This window comes from Callithrix jacchus, chromosome 7 (assembly GCF_049354715.1).
Source record: "Callithrix jacchus isolate 240 chromosome 7, calJac240_pri, whole genome shotgun sequence".
Lineage (NCBI taxonomy): Eukaryota > Metazoa > Chordata > Mammalia > Primates > Cebidae > Callithrix > Callithrix jacchus.
In genome coordinates, this window is record NC_133508.1 from 62,552,451 (window position 1) to 62,575,930 (window position 23,480).

Genomic DNA, 23,480 nt, shown 5'->3' on the forward strand with positions numbered 1-23,480 from the left:
CATTGTACTCCAGCCTGGGTAACAACGACGAAACTCCGTCTCCAAAAAAAAAAAAAAAAAAAACCCCAATCAAAATACAGCCCAGGCTACAGAGGCACATGCATTAGCAACACGTGGACCCTACCGCAGTATTAGCAGTCATCTTTTGCTGTAAGTGCTTGGCTTCCAAGAGTTGTTATACAGACATCTAAGAGGCACAAAATATTTATAATTAGGCTATTTCCCAAATAGCATAGGAAAGCTGCCAAAGGCTTTCCCTGAATTGAGAGGCAATGCACTGACAATGGGGACCATTAGAGCCTCTGGATACAAGATGATGTTATCTGCCAACCTTAACCACCCGACTCAAATGCTACTCTAAAATGTAGCTTCCCTTTAATCATTTCACAGGAGTTACTACAGCAGCACAGAAAATTTTATTAATATTCTGATTTTTGCATCACAGCTGTTAGGGCAGGAAAGGATGAGGATACACACCACCTGTATCGAAGAGCAAGCAAACCACCAACTGGGATCTTGAAATTCTCTCTAAACTGTTCTTTAGAAACATGCTTGTGCCTTTAATCTGCCTTTTAAAAGGGACACAGAACAGAAAATGCTTGTTTGCAAATAAACATCTGAAAGAATATAGTAACAGCTGACCTGGGCTGAGGCATCCAAACAAAGCGGTCATTGTGGAAGGAGACAATGCAAACCACACTGGGGCAAGAAACTGAGGGCAGAGAACGTGCAGTCATTTGTGCGTTGGGTATTTCCACCAGCTCCAAGGCCCCGTTGGAACAAGTATCAACCAGGAGGGTCTCTACAGCTTGATAATTTATTAACCTAACTCAAAAAAAGTCACTGCCACCAACAGCACTGTGCAGTTTTATTAACCATTCAAGTCCAGTAGCATCTGGTAAGATTGGGACAGAATTGGGATTGAAAAGTGAACAGATATTTAGCATCTAACAGTTCAAAAGAAGCCACTACGTACTCTTTTCACAAATATGTTTTCACAGAGCCAATACAGTACTAGCCATTAACCCAGTACACCAAGTGTACTGAAGTAGAAAAGATGCAACAAGAAAAATAGCTACATCAGAAAGACCAACACTTTAGAAAAAAACACTTTCAGTTTCTCCCCTTTAGCCCCTAAAACAACATCTTACAGTTTGGATCTACCTATACAGTCCTACATTAGCTTCTAAAATATTTGTCAGGAGGGAAAAAATAAAATGACACTGGCCAGTACAGTCTTTGGATATTTAGGAAGGGGATGGGGAGAAAGTCAGTTCTCAGAGCAAATTAGTCAGCTTCAGTCTCGTCAGCAGGATCTTTGGATTCTTTGTTCTTCCGCACTTCTTCAATGTGCTTATCCTGTAAAGGAACGGTAAGGTGCCATCAGTCAAAAAAAAAAAAAAGCCTGTCAACTCACAACCCCCAACCCCCACCTCAAAGAGGCCCAACACAACCTTGGTGCATATATTACAGCCTGTGGGAACCACAAAATTTGAGTTCTGAGACATCATCTTCTAATCTCCTGGGTCCCTTGTAGAATTTAACAACCAAGCCGCCTACTGGTCTTCCAAGGACTGTGCAATTATGCTGGGAATTACTGAATATTCCATCTTAAAATACACCTTTCATTTAACATGCTAAGTCCCAAAATGGATGACAAAAAGACACCAAACACGTTTTATCAAGGCACTCAGTTCAATCTAACTCATTGGAGCATCAAACTCCAAGCTCTTAACCCTTTCTTTTGGGCGAGAAACCAACCTTCTCTCGCAAACGCTCCAGTTTGGCAGCCATTTGTGCCTCTCGGTTCTCTTTGTTAGCTTCCATTTTGTGGGTCAGTTTCTCTTCTGCCATTTTACTGAAGTTGTTGTTCTCTTCTATTGCCTTCTGAAGCACTTCTTTCTCATGCTCTCGTTTCTCAGCAAGCTGCTTCAAGACCTCAGCTTCATGGGACTGGAAAAAAAGTTTAACAGGCTAGGCACTCTAAAATGTATTCAGGCTGGGTACAGTGGCTCACACCTGTAATCCCAGCACTTTGGGAGGCTGAGGTAGGTGGATCATTTGAGGTCAGGAGTTCGAGACCAACCTGGCCAAACATGGTGAAACCCCACCTCTACTAAAAATATAAAAATTAGCTGGGCATGGTGGCAGGCACCTGTAGTTCCAGCTACTTGGGAGGTTGAGGCAGGAGAACTCCTTCAGCCGGGAGGTGGAGGCTGCAGTGAGCCAAGATTGCACCACTGCACTCCAGCCTGGGTGACACAGCAAGACTCTATCTCAAAAAATAAAATGTATTCAGCATTAGTTAAAATTACAATACAAATTATTTATTACAGGGACTGAAAGGTAGAAAATAAGGTCCCTTTAAATAATACTGAAGTTAGGACCTGAATTATCCCTATTATAAAATACTATGAAAATGCTATTTTTTTCTAGTATTTACTTTGGAAAACTGCTCTTATTTGTTCAGAAATCTCTTACCCAATTAGTTCTTAAGAAAATCTTTATTAAGATTTACTGTTTAATGGTATCTGGATGACTTGAGGAATATGCACTCGGGAGTGGCACTTTGATTGTAAAGAATTTGACTATTTAAGGGCCAGGCGCTGTGGCTCACGCCTGTAATCCCAGCACTTTGGGAGGCTGAGGCGGGTGGATCACTTGAGGTCAGGAGTTTGAGACCAGCCTGACCAATGTGGTGAAACCCTGTCTCAAAAACAAACAAACAAAAAAAGATTTTGACTATTTAACTTCAAAAGCTACCCAAAGAAAACCAGCTCATTGTGAAAATTTTAACCATAACTGACAAAAAAAAAAAAAAGATAGAAAATTTAAGACTAAGCCTCCACATTACTATTTAAGACAGAAGGATTTGTTTCAAGGAAAAGCCTTATTAGCTTGTCTTAGGAAACTGCATTAATTACCAGACTATACCTTGGTATGCCACCTTTAAAAGAACAGTGTTTTCTCAAAACATTCAAATGTGTTTGGAACCAATGACTTGCAGGATAACCACAGAGCATCTGCCACTGGTTCTATTGATTCTCTTCTGCCAAACCCTAGTCATGATGGGAGTTTCACTATATTTAGCCAGTTACTATGTAAAGCACAGGCCAATGACTACAGGGGCCAGGGTTATTGTCTTAAAAACTTTCCATTGTCCAACCTTTCGTTATATTGCTTCTCCCTACTCCATGAACTCAGACTATTACATAGAAGCGCAGACGACGACTCCTTAGTGTAAACACTGCTGCTCTTCGGGCAGACAGGTGTATGTGTGTGTACCACAAATCACACTATGCTGGTTTGGGGCAGGTTATTACCTTACCTTTTGTGCCTTACTTGCCCCAGCTTTAAAATCAATCCAGTCAGGGTTGTTGGGAAAGGGAGTTACATGAAAACTTATGTACAGTTCTTAAAAGAGTAAAATAATGTTGAATGGAAAGAAATACACCAAAATGGTAACGCTGGTGACTTCTGGTAAGTGGAATAATGAATGCTTTTAATTTCCATTCACAAATTTCTGTATTTTCCAAATTTTCTACAACTAGCATATTAGTATTTGTTGATTCTTCTGATTTGCCTTTAAAGATACTACTTTATAGCGTAGATAAAAGTTGCCATGATACCAGTTGAGCAACACAATCACACTAGCAATTTTCAAAGTTTTTATTGTACAGCTCTCAAAAAACAAAGCCAAAGTGCCAAAGAATCATCTGCCAATAAATCTTTTCAAAGAGGAAGCATGAAAGAAGCATGAGCTTCGGTTTAAGACAGACCAGGGCTTGAAATCTGACCCCAACACTTCCTAGTTGTATGAATTCAGAAAAACGATTTAACATTCCTGAAACTGTTTCTAATTTCCATTATCTGGGTTAACACCAACTCTGTAGGGTCAACATATTAAAGGAGAAAAATACAAGCAAAGGAGCTGGCATGTAACAGGAATTCAATAAATGATGGCTGGTATTTCCTTCCAATAACTGGCATAGGTAATAATCACAGTACAGCTACAATTCTGTTTTCTTGCTGTTATAGAAATAAAATTTATTTGCCCATCATATAAATTAATATCCTGCTTTCTGTGAATTGCTATGTTTACCTTGCGTCTTTCTTCTGCAGCTTCTAATTTCTTCTGAATTTCCTCCAGGGAAAGATCCTTCTTTTTTGGAGGGGAAAGGGGGAATTCCGGAACAGATTCCTTTGACCGAGGGCTGAGAATCAGCTCAAAAGCCTGGCCTGAGGCACGCTTCTCCAGTTCTTTCACCTGGATATCTAGAATTGATTATATTTATAATTCAGAAAACTAGGATTCTCCTATTCTAATACACTGTTCTATAATTTCCTAAAAACCAAATAAATTTTCAGCAGCCCGTGATTCTTGGCTTTAAAAAAAAAATGAACAAAAAAACAAATCAATTTAATGTATAGAACTAGGGCTACTGAGGAAAATTGTGGGTTCTTTCCCCCCTTTTTATTTCTATCAGCCTACTGACACTACAGAAGATGTGTTTGCAGGAAAGATATTATTATCTAAATACCATTTCCCGGGGCCAGGTACCATGGCTCATGCCTGTAATCCCAGCATTCTGGGAGGCCAACATGGGAAGATACTTTGAGTCCCAGCGTTTGAGACCAGTCTGGGCAACAAAGGGAGAGCCCATCTCCACAAAAAAAAAAAAAAAAATTAATTAACTGGGTCTGGTGGCCCCTGCCTATAGTCCCAGATGCTATGGGGCCTGAGGTGGGAGAATTGCTTGAGCCCACTTGAGCTCCAGAGGTCAAGGCTGCAGTGAGCTATGATTGAGCCACTGCACTCCAGCCTGGACAACAGAGTGAGACTCTTGTCTTGAAATAAATAAACAAATAAATAAAACCATCTCCCAGAAAAACAAAGCTCAAGATTTTTGGATTAATAAATACTGTTTTAAGACATCAGTATCTGACAATCGCTTTCACAAACAAAGGACTTGTGCAAACTCCACAATTTTGCTTCTGACCAAGCCAAACTGTCTAATAATGAAACAATTATGAGGTCTTGGCATATTCAAGTGATAATCATTTTTTAAAATTCTCCTATTCATAAAATAGGTTTTTGGTAAGACCAAAATATAAGTGCCAAATCAAAGGTGTAAGACCTTATGCCTAAATCATAGGCCCATCACAATTTCAGCTTTTCCAAATAAATTACCTACCAGAAGAAGCCATGGTGAATAGAAGACAAGCGAGCTGCACAATCAACTGGGATAAGGAAAGTCCTGAAAATGATTTGCAAAAAGCAATCACTTTCTTTGCCTTTCTACATGTCATCAACATAAAAGACATTTCAAATCACATCTACATACGTCGTCAGAAAAATCACTATGTGGAATAAAGACGTCATTAACCACGAAAAAAATTATCAAAATCTACAAAATAAACGTACTGGGAAATATGACCTGAATATGATATTGGTGGCAGAAAATCAACTTAACTGAGCTTGCCCGTTCATAAAACTCTTGGATTTTTAAAATCAAAAGAAGTCACAAGGCTGAAGGATTTTTCTCCCCATAAACTCTTTAAAATTCCCCGAAACTGTAAGAAGATATTCCAGATTCAACTCAACAGTGCCCCCGGAGCCATCTTAATACTGCCTACAACTCATTGTGCAAATGAAATACCCACCCCTGCTTTGTCTGTGTCTGACGTGGTGGATAACAAAACGCCCAAGCTAATATTAACCAATAATGTTGAATTCCTATTGTCCCTCAGGTTTACGCTTCTTTGCCCAACAGCAAGCAAAATGATTATGAACCTCTAGGTTTTAAGTTACAATATTTGGTGCTGTTATGTCATGAAAAATGCTGTATCTCTTGTTGATCTTTTTAAGATTGTGATTTTTGTAGACTCCAGCTAGTACCAAAAACGCAGGATGACAGGTTCCCAAAAACTAGAAATTAAAATCGGAAGCAGCGATAAGATTAAGGCAAAGCAGAGCCTTAGATGCAGCACCCGACCCAGGATGGGCGTGGCCCTGGTCCAGGCGAGGAAAAGCGGACCGGTCGCCCCCGGCCAATAAGAGCACGCCCTGCACTCCGGCCCCTGGCCCCGCCCCTTCCTCCCCGCGCCTTTTCGAATCTCCCAGAACCCTGAACACCCCAGAGCCCGCGCGCGTGGGAAGGGGAGGGGTGGGCGGGGCTAACGGTCCAATCCGGGTAACCGTGCCCCTGCCTGACTCCCCCGGCACGGATGCCCCCCCCCAACTCCCGCCAAAAGCACCTCCAAGCCGCCGCCACCACCCCCGTCACAGATGAGAAGGTGGAGCAGGCCACGGGAATGGGCCCCAGGGTGGCCGGGTCGTGGACTCGCCACCGCCTCCCGCCGTCCCCAACTCCAACCTGCCGTCACCCAAGCTGTCCGCGCGTCCGGCCGCGAAGACAGAAGAGCACCCGCCGGGCCCGGGAACGCCACCTCTCAGTCACCAGGTGCGGTCGCCAGGGGACGGTCGCCGGGAAGGTCGCGGCCCTGGCCGCCCGCAGTTTGGCTCTAAAGCCGCTGGTCCCCGGGGCCGCCGCCCCGTCCCTACAGACAATGGGGACCCCGGCGGGGCCCGCAGGGGAGGGAGAGGCAAACAGGGGCCCACGCCCCCTATTGTCTCCTCGACGGCACCCCGAAGCAGACGCCGGGAGCTCGCCCAGCCCCCTGCCCACGAACAGCCGCGCCCCCAGACAGCGGGGACAAAGGCGAGGCTCCGCCCGAGCCACACACAAAGCGGAGCGACCCCCGCCCACCAGCCCCTCCGGGGCCTGCAGCCCCGCCCGCCACCCTGTAGCAGGGGGTCGCTGCCACTGCCCGGCCCCTCCCGCCGACCGCGTCCCTCTCACCGGCCGCAGCCAGCCGCCGCCTCCTCCCGAGCCCCGCACCCACCTGCTCAGTCCGAGCCGCCTGACCACACTCTGAGCACCAACAGACCCGGGCGCGCACAAAAGCGCCAAACAGTGGCACGTGACCTCCCCGCGGGGCTCCGCATTGGCCGAGAGCAGCGGCACGTGCCGCCCCGCCCCCACAGCTCTCGTGGAGCCCCGCCCCCTGGGACCCCGAAGCACGTCGGGAAGTGTAGTCTCGGCCGGCAGGGTAGAAGGACAATGCTGAGGGTTGCGGGGCGCCTAGGGAGCATCGCCAGGTGTGAGCCTGGGGCTGGGGGGTGGTCTCGCTGTGGAGGAGGGCGTGGCAGTGGACCCCGTACTGGGTCTGAACCAGCTCTCCCATGTCCAGAACAAGGGCGTGGCTGAGCGTGGTAAGAGGGGGGTCCTTCCCTACCTTTCCGACGTTGCCTGCCTTAACTCCGCCTCGTAGAGCCACGTGCCCGCCTCGCCCCAAGGGCAGCACTCGGACAGAGCAGTGTCCCTTCTAGTGCCCCACCCACTTGGGTGCCTAAGAGGCACGAGCCCCTGTGACAGCACAATGCCACTCTACGCTCTGCAGGGCCCCCTGCCTCCCGCGCCCCTCACCGACATCGGTATGTCACCCGTATTGTGACATCATCGTAATTTCTACCCCACTCAGCCCACAGGTCGTGGGCGTGACCCTTCCCTCACTGTGTGCGTTCTTGCCAGCATCCTCAGGTTCCCGAGCCGGTGACCAGTTAACCTGTGCGAGAAAGCGTGAGGCCTTGGAATTTGATCGTCTTTGGTCTAACAAAGCCACTCAGCTTAAATGCAGACTCCATCTGTTCTGCCAAGCCTTTGGATGATAGGGGAGGAAGAGCAATAGCCGTTCTAGACTACACAGATTGCAGTTAAGTGTTGCTTTTGTTCTTAGAGCACGTGCTCCCCGGAGCAGCCCTGGGCTCTTTTTAAAAATCAAAAAAGGAGGCACAAAGTCACTGTTCCCCCTGACCTGGATAGCTCAGAACCTTAGCAAAGGCACAAAGGAAATTGGTCAAACCGTGGCTTAGAATAACTGACCCTTTCTCCCACAAGAAGAGGAAAAAAATAAATGAAATGTAAGGGTGCTTGGGTGGTGGTCAATACATCAAGGCACCTGCTTTGAGATCCCGACTAAGCAGAAGAGACATCTTTATTTTATTAACGGGCTTTGTCTTCCCAAATCAAGAAATAAATGTGCCCAACCTCCCTGAAACAACTGTCCTAATTTAGAAAGACTTCCATGCCTAGTTAGTCACTAGGGATGTGCCAGAGATAAAATACAACTAATAGGTGCCGGAGACAATGAAAACTGGATCATACAAGCAGCAGACACACTACACAAAGCAAACAATTAGCAATGCACTGTTGCCTGAAATATGCTTGTCGTGGCATTTTTTCCAACAATCGCCCTTGTGTGGGGTCAGCCTCCCGCCTCAAGCCAATCTAAGTGGTTTTCACTTAGCCTGTGAGCAGGACCAGGGATAATTCAGATACTGAGCCTTGAAAGGCTTCTCCTTCTCAGACCAAACTTAGCTTCAAAATGGCTAGGTGCTTCCATCTGTCATTTTTCTGAACAAAATCTCAGAAATCATTAGAAAAGTTGGAGAGGGACAGGGAAGAGACCCTGCGGGAAAGCAACAGATAGGCAGGCAACACAAATGAGCAAGGAACCCAAGCCCAAGAGGTCCTTACCTACTGAACAGGCTTTTTATCTTGAAGTCTTTGTATTTGATCTGGAGGTTCACAGAGGAAGGTTCCACTCATTTAATGCATTTTTTTAAATATGAGAAATTGCCACACAAAAATCTCACATTCCTATTAATGTTGTGACAGAAAAAAGAAATACATCTTTCAAAACACTGATTATTTTAAAGCACTTACGCTGTTCCCCCCCACCACCACCTTTTCTTTCTCCCTAGAGCAGATGTCTATTTCCATGGAAACCATAGCAAGGAACATAGATGTTAGAACTCATGTCGATTTTTAATCTTTTTTAGCAATGCCACTTGGCTTCTGGGTTTATTCGGAGATACCTGGTCCTGCCAGTCTGTGACGTTGACCTGAGCTCTTCACAGCTGCTTGAGGACTAAGACGGCTGGGATAAGGTTTTCCCTAGAATGAGCCTGTGAATAAAAAGATGCTTTTGAGGTGGGATGATTCCTGCCATTTTATTATTATTATTTGATTTAAAAACAAATTGAGACAGGGTCTTACTGTGTTGCCCAGGTTGGCTTCAAACTTCTGGGCTCAAGTGATCCTCTTGTCTCAGCCTCCCAAAGTGCTGGGATTACAGGCATGAGCCAACACACCCAGCGTGATCCCTGTTCTTTAGGGTGGGGCTGCCTTCCTGAGAGCCAGATCACAGCTCATTATTGTCAGCTTTTGTGGGTGTCCTATATGAGCCATGGAACAGGAAGGGCTTTCAACTGTAAGGAGAAACAACAGCTTTGCCACTTCACCTTGGAGAGGGGCAGAATCTCCCTTCTCAAAAGCTTCCTGAACAAACTTCAAGATCCACTCTCTTCTGAAGTGGCAATAAGGAGTTAATGTTCACATCTCGGAACTGTCTGTCTTTGCCCATGAGAATTATTTTTGCCTCTGCTCAGATGGTTTGGTTGGATTGTTATGGAGCTGGCTGTGACTATGGATGCACACAACGAAGTGGAGATACGGCAGGCATCCAGCTTATTTGATCTGTGTAGACAGCTAAAGGAGAACACTTCAGTCTTCAAAGCCCAGAAGGAATGTCTATACTGATCAAATGGCCAGCCTGGGTGTTGTCAGATCACCTCTCCTGCCAGAGAGCCCAGCAGCCTTTGTTCATTGTTGGGCTTGAGGCTTCGGGGTTTGTCTCCCACAAGGCGCCTCGAAGTTCCACGGCCGCTTGCAAGACCTGTCCTTGGCCAAAGGGTGTCGTGGGAGAGGTTTGCTTGTTGTCCCCAGTCTCTCTGTTCCCTTTGTCCCCTAATCCTCAAGCACTGTGCTCGAACACTTCCTTCTCTGTTCAAAACCTGTGAGTCTGCCATTTTACACGTCCATCTCCCTCACTAGACCATTAGGTCCTAGAGGGCAGGGTGCTGTCTTTGTTTTGGTATTCCTAGTGCAGTGCCCAGCCTCGGGCCTGGCCCAGGATGGTGGCACCTGATGTTTGCAGAGAACTTCGGGAAAGAACAACCTCTCTCATCCTTCTGTGATCTTCTGTCTCTTCTGTGACATTAGACACCTGCACTCTATGAGAGTGGTAAGGATTAAATGAAATAATGTAAATGAAAACACGTAGCACAATGCCTGGCACATTTAAAGTGTTGAGCACTTGTTCGGTATCATTGCTAGAGTTGTTTCCTGATTGCTACAGATTACTGAATGAATAATTATCAGACTTTCATCCTTTGATGGAAATTGTAGTCACTGGGTTAACTCATCCCATGGGGTTAAATTCAATTCATTTAACACTTTAAATAGGTAACACATTCATATGGTTTAAAAATAAAGTATAAGGGCTGGGCATGGTGGCTCACGCCTGTAATCCTAGCACTTTGGGAGGCCGAGGCAGGTGGATAATGAGGTTGGGAGTTCAAGACCAGCCTGACCAAGACAGTGAACTCCGTCTCTACTAAAAATACAAAAATTAGCTGGGCATGATGGCAGGCACCTATAATGCCAGCTACTTGGGAGGCTGAAGCAGAGAATTGCTTGAACCCGGAAGGCTGAGGTTGCAGTAAGCTGAGATCGGGCCATTGCATTCCAGCCTGGGTGACAGAGTGTGACTCTGTCTTTAAAAAAAAAAAACTAATAAAGTATAAGAAGTCTTCCTCCCTTCTCTATCCCTATCTTCCAAATTCTCTACCAACCACACCCCCACCATAATCTCTGTTAACCAGTTTCCTGTGTATCCAGGAGTTTCTTCATGTGTACACAAGCAAACTTGTAGGTATACATTAATATCCCCATCCTTTTATACAAATGATAGCCTCCTATAACTGTCTGCTTTCCAGTTTTCACTTAACAATACATGTCAGAGTCTGGGTGTGGTAGGTCACACCTGTAATCCCAGCACTTTGGGAGGTCGGGCAGATTGCCTGAGGCCAGTAGTTTGAGACCAGCCTATGCTCCATAGCAAGAACTTGTCTCTACAAATAAATTTTAAAATACAAATAAATAAATAAAATTAGCTGGGCATGGTGGCATGGACCTGTAGTCCTAGCTAAAGTGGGGGACCACCTGCAGTGAGCCATGATCACCCCACAATAATGCAGCCTGGGTGACAGAGTGAGACCTTGTCTCTTTTTTCTGTTTTTTTTTCCAGACAGAGTCTCACTCTGTCATCCAGGCTGGAGTGCAGCAGCACGATCTTAACTCACTATAGCATCGGCCACCTAGGTTCAAGCTATTCTCCTGCCTCAGCCTCATGAGTAATTCGAATTACAGACACATGCTATCGTGCCTGGCTAATGTTTTGTATTTTTAGTGGAGATGGGGTTTCACCATGTTGGCCAGGCTGACTTTGAACTCCTGACCCCAAGTGATCTGCCTTGACCTCCCAAAGTGCTGGGATTATAGATGTAAGCCACCACACCTGGCCAGAGACCCGTTCTCTCTCTCTCTCTCTCTCTCTCTCTCTCTCTCTCTCTTTTTGAGACAGTCTCGCACTGTTGCCCAGGCTGGAGTGCTGTGGCGCAATCTTGGCTCACTGCAACCTCTGCCTCCTGGGTTCAAGTGATTCTCCTGCCTCAGCCTCCTTAGTAGCTGGGATTACAGATGCCTGCCACCACGCCTGGTTAATTTTTTGCATTTTTAGTAGAAATGGTTGAAATGACTATGTTGGTCAGGCTGGTCGTAAACTCCTGACCTTGTGATCCACCCACCTCAGCCTCCCAAAGTGCCGGAATTATAGACGTGAGCCACCCCCTCCAGCCGAGACCCTGTCTTCTAAACAAACAAACAAACAAAACCATGTCAGGGATCTTTTCCCTGTTCATACACCAGGCATTTCTTTGATCTGGTGTCCATGGTATGAATATTCCAAGATGCAGTTAACCATGGCTCTATCCATGGCTCTTAGGTTACTTCCAATTATTTGGAATAGCTCACCATGCTGTAATGAATGACCTAGTTCATAGGACATTTCCCAAGGGTATGAGTATATCTGCAAAACATATTCCTAGAAATGGTATTTCAGGGCTAAAAGGCAAGCACATTTGTAATTTGGATAGCGCCAAATTGCCTTCCACGTTGTATGAATTCAACACTCACCATGTGGCGCTTTAATTCATTATCTCAACTCATTCAAAAATGATTTGAAAGGCTTTGTCCCTAGAAATTTCAGGCATTAGAGAAGAGGGGGAGGAATAGAAATCCTAAGAAAGACATGTCAATTCTCTCTATATTAATAACTTCTACAAATATTTGACAAGAAACAGGCTGATCTCAGAACAGCTCGGTGCCTGCACTGTGGCGACTGTCAGTCTTGTGACTCACATGGCTGCAGTAAGATTGGAAGTGCACTGTGAGATTGGAAGCTTTCTGAAGGTAGGGTCTTTCTCTCTGCCGTATCTCACTCCCCTCCCAATGATACCTGACAGTGCCTGGCATAGAACTTAACTAATTAACTCTAAGATGTATTTTCTCCTCACATTTTTTGATCTTTGAAATCAGTTGGTCCGCTTAGTCAATAAATAGCATGTCATAATTGTTGACACCATTTATCTTTTTTGTTGTTGTTCTTTGCTGTTTTGAGACAGGTTCTCACTCTGACACCCTGGTTGGAGTGCAGTGGTTGGAGTGCATGGCTCACTGAAGCTTCAACCTCTCAGGCTCAAGTGATCCTCCTGCCTCAGCCTTCTGAGTAACTGGGACTACAGGTACATGTCACCAGGCCTGGTTAATTTTTAAAATTTTTAGAGATGGGGGTCTCATCATGTTGCTCAGGCTGGTCTTGAGATCCTGGTCTTTTTTTTTTTTTTTGAGACGGAGTTTCGCTCTTGTTTGTTACCCAGGCTGGAGTGCAATGGCGCGATCTCGGCTCACCGCAACCTCCGCCTCCTGGGTTCAGTCAATTCTCCTGCCTCCACCTCCCGAGTAGCTGGGATTACAGGCCTGCGCCACCATGCCCAGCTAATTTTTTGTATTTTTAGTAGAGACGGGGTTTCACCATGTTGACCAGGATGGTCTTGATCTCTCGACCTCGTGATCCACCCGTCTCAGCCTCCCAAAGTGCTGGGATTACAGGCTTGAGCCACCGCGCCCGGCCGAGATCCTGGTCTTAAGTGATCTTCCTGCCTTGGCCTCCCAAGGTGTTGGGATTACCGGCATGAGCCAGTCCAGGTGCACCTGGCCGAGACTGGAATTTTTTCTTTTTTTTAAGAGAGTCTTGCTTTGTTGCCCAGGCTGGAATGCTGTGGTGCGCTCAGCTCACTGCAACCTCCACTTCCTGAGTTCAAGCAATTCTCCTGCCTCAGCCTCCTGAGTAGCTGGGATTACAGGCACCCGCCACTATGCCCAGCTGATTTTTGTATTTTTAGTAGAGATGGGTTTTCACCATGTTGGCCAGGCTTGAAATCCTGACCTCGTGATCCATCCTCCTTGGCCTCCCTAAGTGTTGGGATCACAGGTGTGAGCCACCTCCCCCGGCCTAGACTGGAATCTTTTAAAGGTCAATAGCTTGCATGAATGCTTACCATATTGTAGGCACTAGCCTAAACACTCCACATGTGCTAACTCAACTCTCCTAACATTCTTTTTTTTTTTGAGACAGAATCTTCCTCTGTTGCCCAGGCTGGAGTGCAGTGGCTCAATCTTGGCTTGCTGCATCCTCTGCCTCCCGGGTTCAAGCAATTCTCCTGCCTCAGCCTCCCAAGCAGCTGGGACTATGGGTGCCTGCCACCACATCCAGCTAATTTTTTGTAGAGATGGGGTTTCACCATATTGGCCAGGCTGGTCTCGAACTCTTGATCTTATGATCCACCGGCCTTGGCCTCCCAAAGTGCTGGGATTACAGGTGTAAGCTACTGTGCCTGGCCTCCTGACAATCTTATGAGATATTATTAGCCTAATTGTAAAGATGAAGCAATGAAGGTGACCAACTGTCCTGGTTTGCCAGGGACTGAAGGGTTTTTCCAGGATTTAAGACTGGAACAGGGAAAGTTCCAGGCAAACCCAGAGGAGTTGTCATTCTAAATAAAGAAACTGATTCAGAATGCCCTTTTTCTTGAAAGAAATAATAATAATAATAATAATAGAATAAAGGAAACTGAGGCATGGAGAGCAGTACCTTTTGTAGACATATTGAATGGGGTCCTTGTCCTAGGCCCTACTCTTTAGAGGGCTGCACCCTAACCCTCATCCAGCTGTGTCCCCCCTCACAGTTCCCTGTGGCCAAAATAGATGTGCCCACCTGGAGCCTGTGCACCCCTTCTAGACCACCCTCCCAATCCCCAGGACTCCAGAATCCCTTGCCAAAATGGCCTAAGTCCACTTTCAGCATCTATGCCTTCCCTGGTTCTATCCTCCCAAAGGCAAACTTCCTGCCAGTGAGTGCACCCCCTACACCCAGAGCTGACTATTTGCAAGGGGTGTGAACAGCCTGAGCATGTGGGCTGGGGAATGCACACAGGAATGAGAAGAGAAAGGAGCTGGCTGTGCCACATTCCCACATGGAACTCCAGGGAATCCACGAATTCTCAACTCAAAACCTGGCTTTCTAGGTTGTTACGGAGGTATATTTGTCAAGGTAGGAGGATAAAACATATATTTAAAAAAAATAGTTTGTTAGCTTGATTTATAACTCTTAAATACGTAGCCATACGGTATGTGGGCTTCCCTTCTATACTCCTGCCCTGGGTCTGGCAAACGTTAGTGCAGGTTTGCAGCAAGATTAGATCACTCGTTCAACTAGGCCACACAGAAGTGGCAGAGCTTTTGTAGTCTGGCTCTGACTCTGTGCTTTCAGCTATTACTCTGTTTTATCAGGCTACCACTATCATTTTATGAATAGGGGAGAAAAGACCAGAGAACTCTAGACATTTGCCCAAGGTCGTGTGGGTAGTTCGTGTCATGTCAGAGGGAATTTGAATCCTGTCCTTTATATGATGCAGCAGGTACTGCTCAGTTACTATTTGTATGAGTGTGGGCACGTGACTTCCCCTTTTGGGGCCTATGTTCCATCATCTGTGAAATGGGAAAAATGCCCCTACCTCATAGAGCTGTCAGGGCTAAATGAAATAATATATGTAAAGTTCCTAGCATTATGTCTATACACAATAAACCCTCAATAAGTGACAGCTAAGGTATTCGCTATCAAGCACAGCTCTGATCATGCCATTTTCTGCTTGAAAACATTTGACAAATTCAACTTTGGGATACATGACATGAGAAAATAAAAAATTTCTGAAACCTAAAAAAAAAAAAGACTCCCATCCTTGGCTTAGAGTCCAAGGATTCTTGGCAAGGCAGCTAAGACTCTCCATGAAGTCACTGCACTCTACCTCCAGGTCAGTCTTCCTCAAGGACCTCCCCCTCCTTTTCCCTGAAATTCTTTGATTCTTGATGCATTTGAAAACCTGTCTTCTCAAAAGGGGATGGTTATAGAGGAGCACAATTAAGATGAATGGAAGAGCTCTATGATCGTTGGACTTAGCCAACAATAGGATGGACCAGGACCGGGACCTCTTCATGAGTGAGATTCTTGCTATGAGACATGTGCAGGCAAAGTCAAACATCAGAAATGTTGAATCAGGATTCCTGGATTAGACGAGAGGTGGACTAAATGGCCTCTCTTCCTGCTTTAAGGTCCTTTATTAATGAGATGGGGAAAGGCTGATGATATTGCCCTAAATAGAACAAACGAAGCCTACCCAATTGCACAATGTGAGTTCAACTAGGAACAAAATATAGTGAAGAAAATGTCCCAGAATATTAGTCCTGGAAGGAAAGTAACAACTGAGTTTGCCTCGCTTCTTTATACTATTCCGGATTTTCCAAACTTCTTAAAATGAACATGTATTACCTTTATTAATGACAAAAATTATATTTAAAAAATAGAAGAGGCTTTTGTCCTCCTTACCCATCTTATGTCCTGTGTCTCTGAAACCTCTACACTCACTCCTCCCAGTCCCCCACCAAATTTCAGCTTTATTGGGCTGCTGCCAGCTTTCTGAAAGCTTACATGCCTATATGTTCCATTGTTTTGTTGACACCAACTGTCTTAATTTAGGCTGCTGTAACAGAACAATATTGACTAGGTGGCTTAACCTACAAACACTTATCTCTGACAGTCCTGGGCACTGGAAGGCTGGGAAGTCCAAGTTCAAGGCACCAGCAGATCTGATATCTGGTGAGGGCTCTTTTCCTGGTTTGCAGATAGCTATCTTATTGTATCCTCACATGGCTGAGTCCACAGAGAGATTCCAGGTCTCCTTTTTTCTTTTGAGATGGAGTCTTGTTCTGTTGTTCAGGCTTGAGTACAGTGGTTTGATCTCGGCTCACTGCAACCTCCACCTCCTGGGTTCAAGCAATTCTCCTGCCTCAGCCTCCTGAGTAGCTGGGATTACAGGTGGGCACCACCTCACCCAGCTAATTTTTATATTTTTAGTAGAGATGGGGTTTCACCATGTTGGCCAGGCTGGTCTCAAACTCCTGACCTCAGGTGATCCACCCACCTCAGCCTCCAAAAGTGCTGGGATTACAGGGATGAGCTACCACGCCCGGTGTCTCCTCTTTTTATACAGGCACTAATCCCATTTATGAAGGATCTAGCCTCATGACCTAACTAATTCCCAAAGGCTCTACCTCCAAATACCATTATAGTGGGGTGTAGGCTTCAACATATGAATGTGAGAGAGACACAACATTCAGTCTATAGCACCAGCCCTCATAAGGCCTTGAGTTCCTTGGCTTCTGCCTGTACTGAAATTCTCCCCACCTTCAAGGTCTTGACTAAACTCTCTGCCCCTCACCACTGTTCTGCTATTGCAGCTATCCATATACATGTCTCTCTCTCAGTAGTGAGTAAAGTCCTTCAGGGCAGGATGCTATGTGATTCTGTCTTGCCATGCCTACAGTGCCACAAACAGACACTCTGTAAGTGTTAAATCATTCGGCTAATGTCTTTTTGGCCATCAAACAACACTTAGGCCTTGGGGTCAGTTGGCAAATCTGAGTGTATATTCTGCAGTCTAGTCCCTTGCAAATTCAAAAAGGACCATTCCAGTGACATTACTTTCTTTTTTTCAAATGTATTTTATTTGTTTTTAAACTTCAATTTTGAAATCAACCATTTTAGATGTCCAGAGAGTTGCAAAGATGGTGCACAGGGTTCCCATATACCCTTCAGCCAGCTTCATTTGACGTTAACATCTTACATAATCAAGGTACATTTACCCAAACTAACAGATTGACATTGGCACAATGTTATTAACTGAATGGCAGACTAATTGGATTCCCCATATTTCCACTGGAGTCCCTTTTTGTGTTCCAGGATCTAATCCAGGATACCACCTTGCACATAGTAGCTTGTCACCTTAGCCAATGGAATTTATTTATTTATTTTTGAGACAGAGTTTCACTCTCGTTGCCCACGCTAGAGTGCAATGGTGCAATCTCAGCTCACCACACCTCTGCCTTCTGGGTTCAAGCTATTCTTCTGCCTCAGCCTCCTGAGTAGCTGGGATTACAGGCATGTGCCACCTGGCTAATTTTGTCTTTTTAGTAGAGATGGGCTTTCTTCATGTTGGTCATGCTGGTCTTGAACTCTCAACCCCAGGTGATCCATCCACCTTGGCCTCCCAAAATGCTGGGATTACAGGCCTGAGCCACTGGGCCAGGCCAGCCAGTGATATTTATTGTAATGAGGAGGCTGGGGTTGGGCTCTTGCCCTCTGCTGGGCTTCTGGGGCTTCTGATGGGTAGAATAACGCTTCCTCCTACATGAGACTAAAATGTTTTTCATTTTAGATCTAGTCTGTTTCTTGAACGGGCTCTCGTGGGCCTAGAAACAGGGGATAATTACTTGTTTAATTCAGTAAATTTCTGGGCCATTCTGTAGCCCATTTTTCCATGACTTGGATTGGAGCTTGCTCCCAGTTACTTAAAAAGCTTCCAAGCAGTTGGTATCTATCAGCAATCTTAGCAATTCAGTGAGAACAGAGGTTACAGCTGTCACAGGAAGTTGAAACAAAGGCTGCTGGTATCACACCCATTCTGAGACAGGTGAAAGTCTACACGTAGAAGTTGAGCTGGGAAGTTGGGGGTGGCTGGGATGTCAGGTGGCAGAGGGTGGGATGCTGTGCAAGAGAAAATACAGGAGGGGAAGAAAAGCGATGTGTCATTCATTGGAACTTTGTTGATTTTTTTTTTTTTTTTTTTGAGATGGAGTCTCACTCTGTCTCCAGGCTGGAGTACAGTGGTTCGATCTAGGTTCTCTGCAACCTCCACCTCCTGGGTTCAAGCGATTTTTCTGCCTCAGTCACATGAGTTTCTGGGATTACAGGCACATGCCATCATACCTGACTCATTTTTTCTATTTTTGGTAGAGACAGGGTTTCACCATGTTGGCTGGGCTGGTCTCAAACTCTTGAGTGTAAGTGATTTGCCTGCCTCAGCCTCCCAAAGTGCTGGGATTACAGGTGTGAATGACCTTGCCTGGCTTGGAACTCCATTGATTTATAGACCTTGGGGACTTATTGCTGTTAGATACCAAGACCTCTTTCAGCTAAACCCTTGCATGAAGGAGAAAGCAGTATTGCCCCAAGGCGGGAGCAGGCCCGGGTCACTCTACTGGATTACTAGGCAGCCTCCTAATTGGTCCTCAATCTGCCCCGCCCAGAAGGCAGCACACTGAAGAGTGCAGGCCCCACCCAAGCAGGAGGAGGAGCATGTTCTGCCAAAACGTTTTAAAAATAGTAATAATAATTTCTGGCTGGGTGTAGTAACTCATGCCTATAATCCCAACACTTTGGGAGGCCAAGACGGGCAGATTACTTAAGCCCAGGAGTTTGAGACCATCCTGGCCAACATGGCAAAACCTTGTCTCTACTAAAAATACAAAAATTAGCTGGCCATGGTGGCACACACCTGTAGTCCCAGCTACTCAGGAGGCTGAGGCAGGAGAATTGCTTGAATCTGGGAGACAGAGGTTGCAGTGAGCCGAGATAATGCTACTGCACTCCAGCCTCTGCAAGATAATGCCACTGACCTCCAGCCAGATCGAGGCTGTGTCTCAAAAAAAAGAAAAGAAAAGAAAAGAAAATCGACCGGGCACAGTGGCTCAAGCCTGTAATCCCAGCACTTTGGGAGGCCAAGGCGGGCAGATCACCAGGTCAAGAGATCGAGACCATCCTGGCCAACATGGTGAAACCCCGTCTCTACTAAAAATACAAAAATTAGCTGGGTGTGGTGGCGTGCACCTGTAGTCCCAGCTACTTGGGAGGCTGAGGCAGGAGAATTGCTTGAACCTGGGAGGTGGAGGTTGCAGTGAGCAACTCTACTGGAGTCCAATCCAGTGGAGTGGACTGTGCTACTGCACTCCAGCCTGGCGCCTGGCAACAAAGCAAGACTGTCTCAAAAAAAAAGAAACTTCTGAATAATCTGCCCTTAATTTGCATGTAAGTAAAAGTGGGTATAAATGAAAGTGCGGAACTATCCTTGAGCTGCTAGACTCCACTCTCTGCTCAGTGGGAACAGTCACAGAGCTGTAACACTGCTGCCTCGGTAGAGCTGTTTTCTTCTATCACTAGGTCACCCTTGAATTCTTTCCTGGTGTAAGCCAAGAACTTTCCATGGTGGAGCGCCAATTTTGAGACTCCCCTGCCCTGCAAAACTCGTAAGCCCTTTAGGGTAGAGTGGGGAGCTAGGACTTTAAGGATGACCATCTAGAATCACAATGTTGCAGGTTCTTTGAGCTGAGGGACTTGATGGGTCACACAGACAGTCTTGAATCCCTTTCCTGCATGTTGAAAAACTAAAAACCAAAAAAGTACAAAGAAGAAAATAACAATTATTCATATTTCCCATCACCTGGAATTAACCACTGTTTACATTCTGACATATTTGTCTCCAGTATTTCGAGAATATGCCACTTAAAATTCCTTAAGTAATATATGAATGTATTGTCGTTTGTTTTTTTTTTCTTGTGACGGAGTCTGGCTCTGTTGCCCAGGCTGGAGTGCAGTGGGGCCATCTCGGCTCACTGCAGTCTCTGCCTCCTGGTTCAAGAAATTCTCCTGCCTCAGCCTCCGGAGTGGCTGGGACTACAGGCGTGCGCCACCATGCCCAGCTAATTGTTTTGTATTTTTAGTAGAGATGGGGTTTCACCACCTTGGCCAGGATAGTCTCGATCTCCTGACCTTGTGATCCGCCCGCCTCGGCCTCCCAAAGTACTGGGATTACAGGCATGAGCCACCATGCCCAGCTATCGGCTGTCATTTTTGAAAATAAAATTAGAATATTACAAAGAAAGCTGAAGTTGCCTCTCACTTCCACTTGCTATCCCAACTCCCCACCCCTCTCCAGAGACAGCCACTTGTATGAATTAGAAGTGAACTGAAAAGAAGTGAACTGAAAAAAACTTTTCAATTAAAAAAAAATGCTTTTATGTATGTTTGAATATAACCACAGAAAATCCACAGTTCTGCTTAACAACAAAAATTGTATTATATTGTATGCATTATTCTGCAACTTTCTGCTTTTACTTAATATATTTTGAGCTCTATCCATTTCTCTGCATATATAGATCTGGCAGTGACCCGTTGTGTAGATGGAGCCCATTGTATTCATTCATTCTCTATCGACAGACAGTCCTTGAGCTCCTTTCAGTGGTTAGTTATTGGAAATGGTCCCACAAGGGACAGCCTTCCTGAGTACATGTGCAAGTATTTTTCTAGGGTAGAGACCAAGACAGAATTATCTGGCACAAGTCATGGTAATCTGGCGCAAGTATTTTTCTAGGGTAGAGACCAAGACAGGATTATGTGGCACAAGTCTTCAGTTTAAAGACAAATCCAGAGAATACATTTCCTCATAACCTAACTAGTACTTGCCATGGTCTAATTTTATTCCTTCCTTGCGTTTTTTTTTTTTTTTTTTTTTTTTTAAATTGAGACGGAGTTTCGCTCTTGTTACCCAGGCTGGAGTGCAATGGCGCAATCTCGGCTCACCGCAACCTCCGCCCCCTGGGTTCAGGCAATTCTCCTGCCTCAGCCTCCTGAGTAGCTGGGATTACAGGCACGCGCCACCGTGCCCAGCTAATTTTTTGTAATTTTTAGTAGAGACGGGGTTTCACCATGCTGACCAGGATGGTCTCGATCTGTTGACCTCGTGATCCACCCGCCTCGGCCTCCCAAAGTGCTGGGATTACAGGCTTGAGCCACCGCGCCCGGCCGGCCCTTGCGTTTTTATAGCTGAAAAGACGGAGGCCTGAGGCTGGGTCATAGAGCAGGTTAGGTTCAGGGTCAAGACTAGACCCCACATCTCTTGGGGAAAGAAAAGGCCACGATGTGAGGGAAGTTGGCGGGGAGGGAATGGCTAAAATTAAACATGGTGATTATCCCACCAGCAGTGGAGATTATCCACCCGTCACGGAAATGACTGCGAATCCTCCCAGAAAATGGCTTCGCCGCGCTCCACATATCTGCTCTCCCATCCCACCTGCGGCTTGCACAGAGACACACAAGCGTTGTGATTGGCTCTTCCTCGGCTGAGAACAGGGTGGGGACCGAAATGGCGTCTTTAGCAGCTGATTTTTCAGGGCAGCAGCTCTGTGCTAGGAGCAGGGGAGGCCCGGGCTTACTGGCGGTGCGGAGGAGCCCACGAGGGCCATCCCGCATCCGGGCGGAGGTGCAAGCCGGACCGCAGCCCTGACACGTGCTGCGATGTCCCCTCCAGTCCGCTCGCGGGGCCCTCGGAACCCGTGGGGTCTCCAGCTGGCCGGGAGCCAGAGCTGCGGGAAACCGCACGAGGTCGCGTTCGCTAGTGGCGGAGAAGCCTTGGGCCCCCCAGGCGCAAGGGGCCGCGCCCACCCAGCCCACGGGGAGGTGCCCGCCCGGAGGCGCCGGCGGCCAGTGCCTGCCTTTAGCTTCAGGAAGAACTGGGATTGAGTAAGAAACGAGTAGGAATGGAAGCACTTGGCACTCCCGGTCTCGGAGCAGGCTGGGGACGCCCGCGGTAGGAACCTGGTCCTCCACTCGGGATGCGGACCAGAGTCTGCACGGGCTTCCCCGAAGTGGATTCCGTGACCTGGGGGAAGGCCCAGTCCCCAGCTCCCAGCTCCCAGCCCCCAGCCCACAGCCCCGGTTAAAGGACCAGTCTTGGTCTGGGTGTTTCTCCCCAGGAGCTGGTGGCAGATTTCCGTTTTCCTCTCCAAGGCAGGAAAGACCAGCGAGAGAATTCGAGGGAAAGAACAAAGCCGCCGGCACCGCCCAGCCCACTTTTTGGAGCCTGAGAGGCTTCCTTCCTCTGACCGCTGGGATGACTCGGAGGACTGGCACTTTTTCCTTCACCAACATTTCTTCCCAGCGACCACCTTTTGAGCCCTCGCTGTGTGCCAAGCACCTCAGTGAGTGTCATATTTCACTTCCTCCCCACGACAGTTGTAAGACATGACAGGCTTGGAGAGGAGAAGTCATTTGCCAAGGTCAAGCGTATACAGTGGAGAAAACGAGGGTTAGGAAATTCAGATCCTTTGTTTTTAATATTTTTTTATTAGAAAGGGTCTAAAAGCTAAATATTTGCAAACCTTTGCTAATATTTCACAGATCCTCTTGAAATAATAACTATTGAGAACAAAACCTGCAGACATCTCCATACTGTTTTTTTTTTTTTTTTTCAAACATGTCAGCTTGGCAGGTCTGCGGGAGAAGGGAGCAGCAGCGCGAGAGTGAGAGTATAAACGGGTAACGAAGCTTTCATGGAGAGCAGTCGTGCCATTTCTACCGAGAGCTTTAAAAACTGTGCGTATCCTCTACTCAGGAAATGGCCACCCTCTGTGGAGATAGCAATAGTTATCTGCATGTAAAATCCCTGGGACTCAGCAATTTCATTTACGGAAATCCACTGTAGAGATGGGTGTGTTTGCACATGTACGAAATGGCATACACATGTAAGTAAGAACGTTCATGACTGCACTGTTTCAGTAGCGAAGGATGAAAAACAACCGAAAAATGCATCAATGGAGTTGATTAATCTTGCACTTCTGTTTAAAGGAATTCTATGCAGTATTTTAAGAAAATGAGGCAGTTCTCTAATATATAGAGCAATCAAGAAATATTAAGCAAAAAGAAGAAAGTGCAAAAGTATCTGATGTGCTACTGTTTCTATATGAAAAAATGAATATATATTTAAATATATATCCCCCATAAGAAATATACACATGAAGAAAACAGGCAATCATATTGCCTTTTTTTTTGAGATGGAGTTTGGCTGTTGTCACCCAGCTGGAGTGCAATGGTCTCCACGATCTTGGCTTACTGCAACCTCCGCCTCCTGGGTTCAAGTGATTCTCCTGTCTCAGCCTCCTAGTAACTGGGATAACTGGTGCCCATCACCACGCCCAGCTAATTTTTGTATTTTTAGTAGAGATGGG

General features: G+C 46.2%; 2 protein-coding genes across 12 annotated transcripts; one reads left to right on the forward strand and one right to left on the reverse strand.

The window, feature by feature from the left end:
• Positions 1–393: 393 nt before the first annotated feature.
• STMN1 (stathmin 1) lies at positions 394–8,838 on the reverse strand. Of its 9 annotated transcripts, none has more exons than XM_078330780.1 (6): positions 6,907–6,937; positions 5,665–5,929; positions 5,196–5,258; positions 4,103–4,275; positions 1,762–1,953; positions 394–1,359 (listed from the first exon to the last, which is right to left on the reverse strand). In XM_078330780.1, the coding sequence occupies exons 3-6, from the start codon at positions 5,206–5,208 to the stop codon at positions 1,288–1,290; spliced, it is 450 nt and encodes a 149-aa protein (XP_078186906.1). In that variant the 5' UTR covers positions 5,209–5,258; positions 5,665–5,929; positions 6,907–6,937; the 3' UTR covers positions 394–1,287. The 9 variants fall into 9 exon arrangements, with proteins under 9 accessions (XP_078186906.1, XP_078186907.1, XP_054114931.1 ...); XM_078330781.1 differs by having other exon boundaries at positions 5,795–5,929; positions 6,378–6,937; XM_054258956.2 differs by lacking the exons at positions 5,665–5,929; positions 6,907–6,937 and adding an exon at positions 8,601–8,838.
• On the forward strand, positions 6,140–23,133 carry LOC144576954 (uncharacterized). 3 transcript variants are annotated; one of them, XM_078330784.1, is made up of 3 exons: positions 6,140–6,464; positions 22,264–22,454; positions 22,737–23,133. In XM_078330784.1, exons 1-3 carry the CDS (start codon positions 6,229–6,231, stop codon positions 22,793–22,795), a joined length of 486 nt encoding a protein of 161 aa, XP_078186910.1. In that variant the 5' UTR covers positions 6,140–6,228; the 3' UTR covers positions 22,796–23,133. The 3 variants fall into 3 exon arrangements, 2 of the variants coding, with proteins under 2 accessions (XP_078186910.1, XP_078186912.1); XM_078330786.1 differs by lacking the exons at positions 22,264–22,454; positions 22,737–23,133 and adding an exon at positions 7,596–7,760; XR_013519878.1 differs by lacking the exons at positions 22,264–22,454; positions 22,737–23,133 and adding an exon at positions 7,605–7,968 and having other exon boundaries at positions 6,277–6,464.
• The last annotated feature ends 347 nt before the right edge of the window (positions 23,134–23,480 follow it).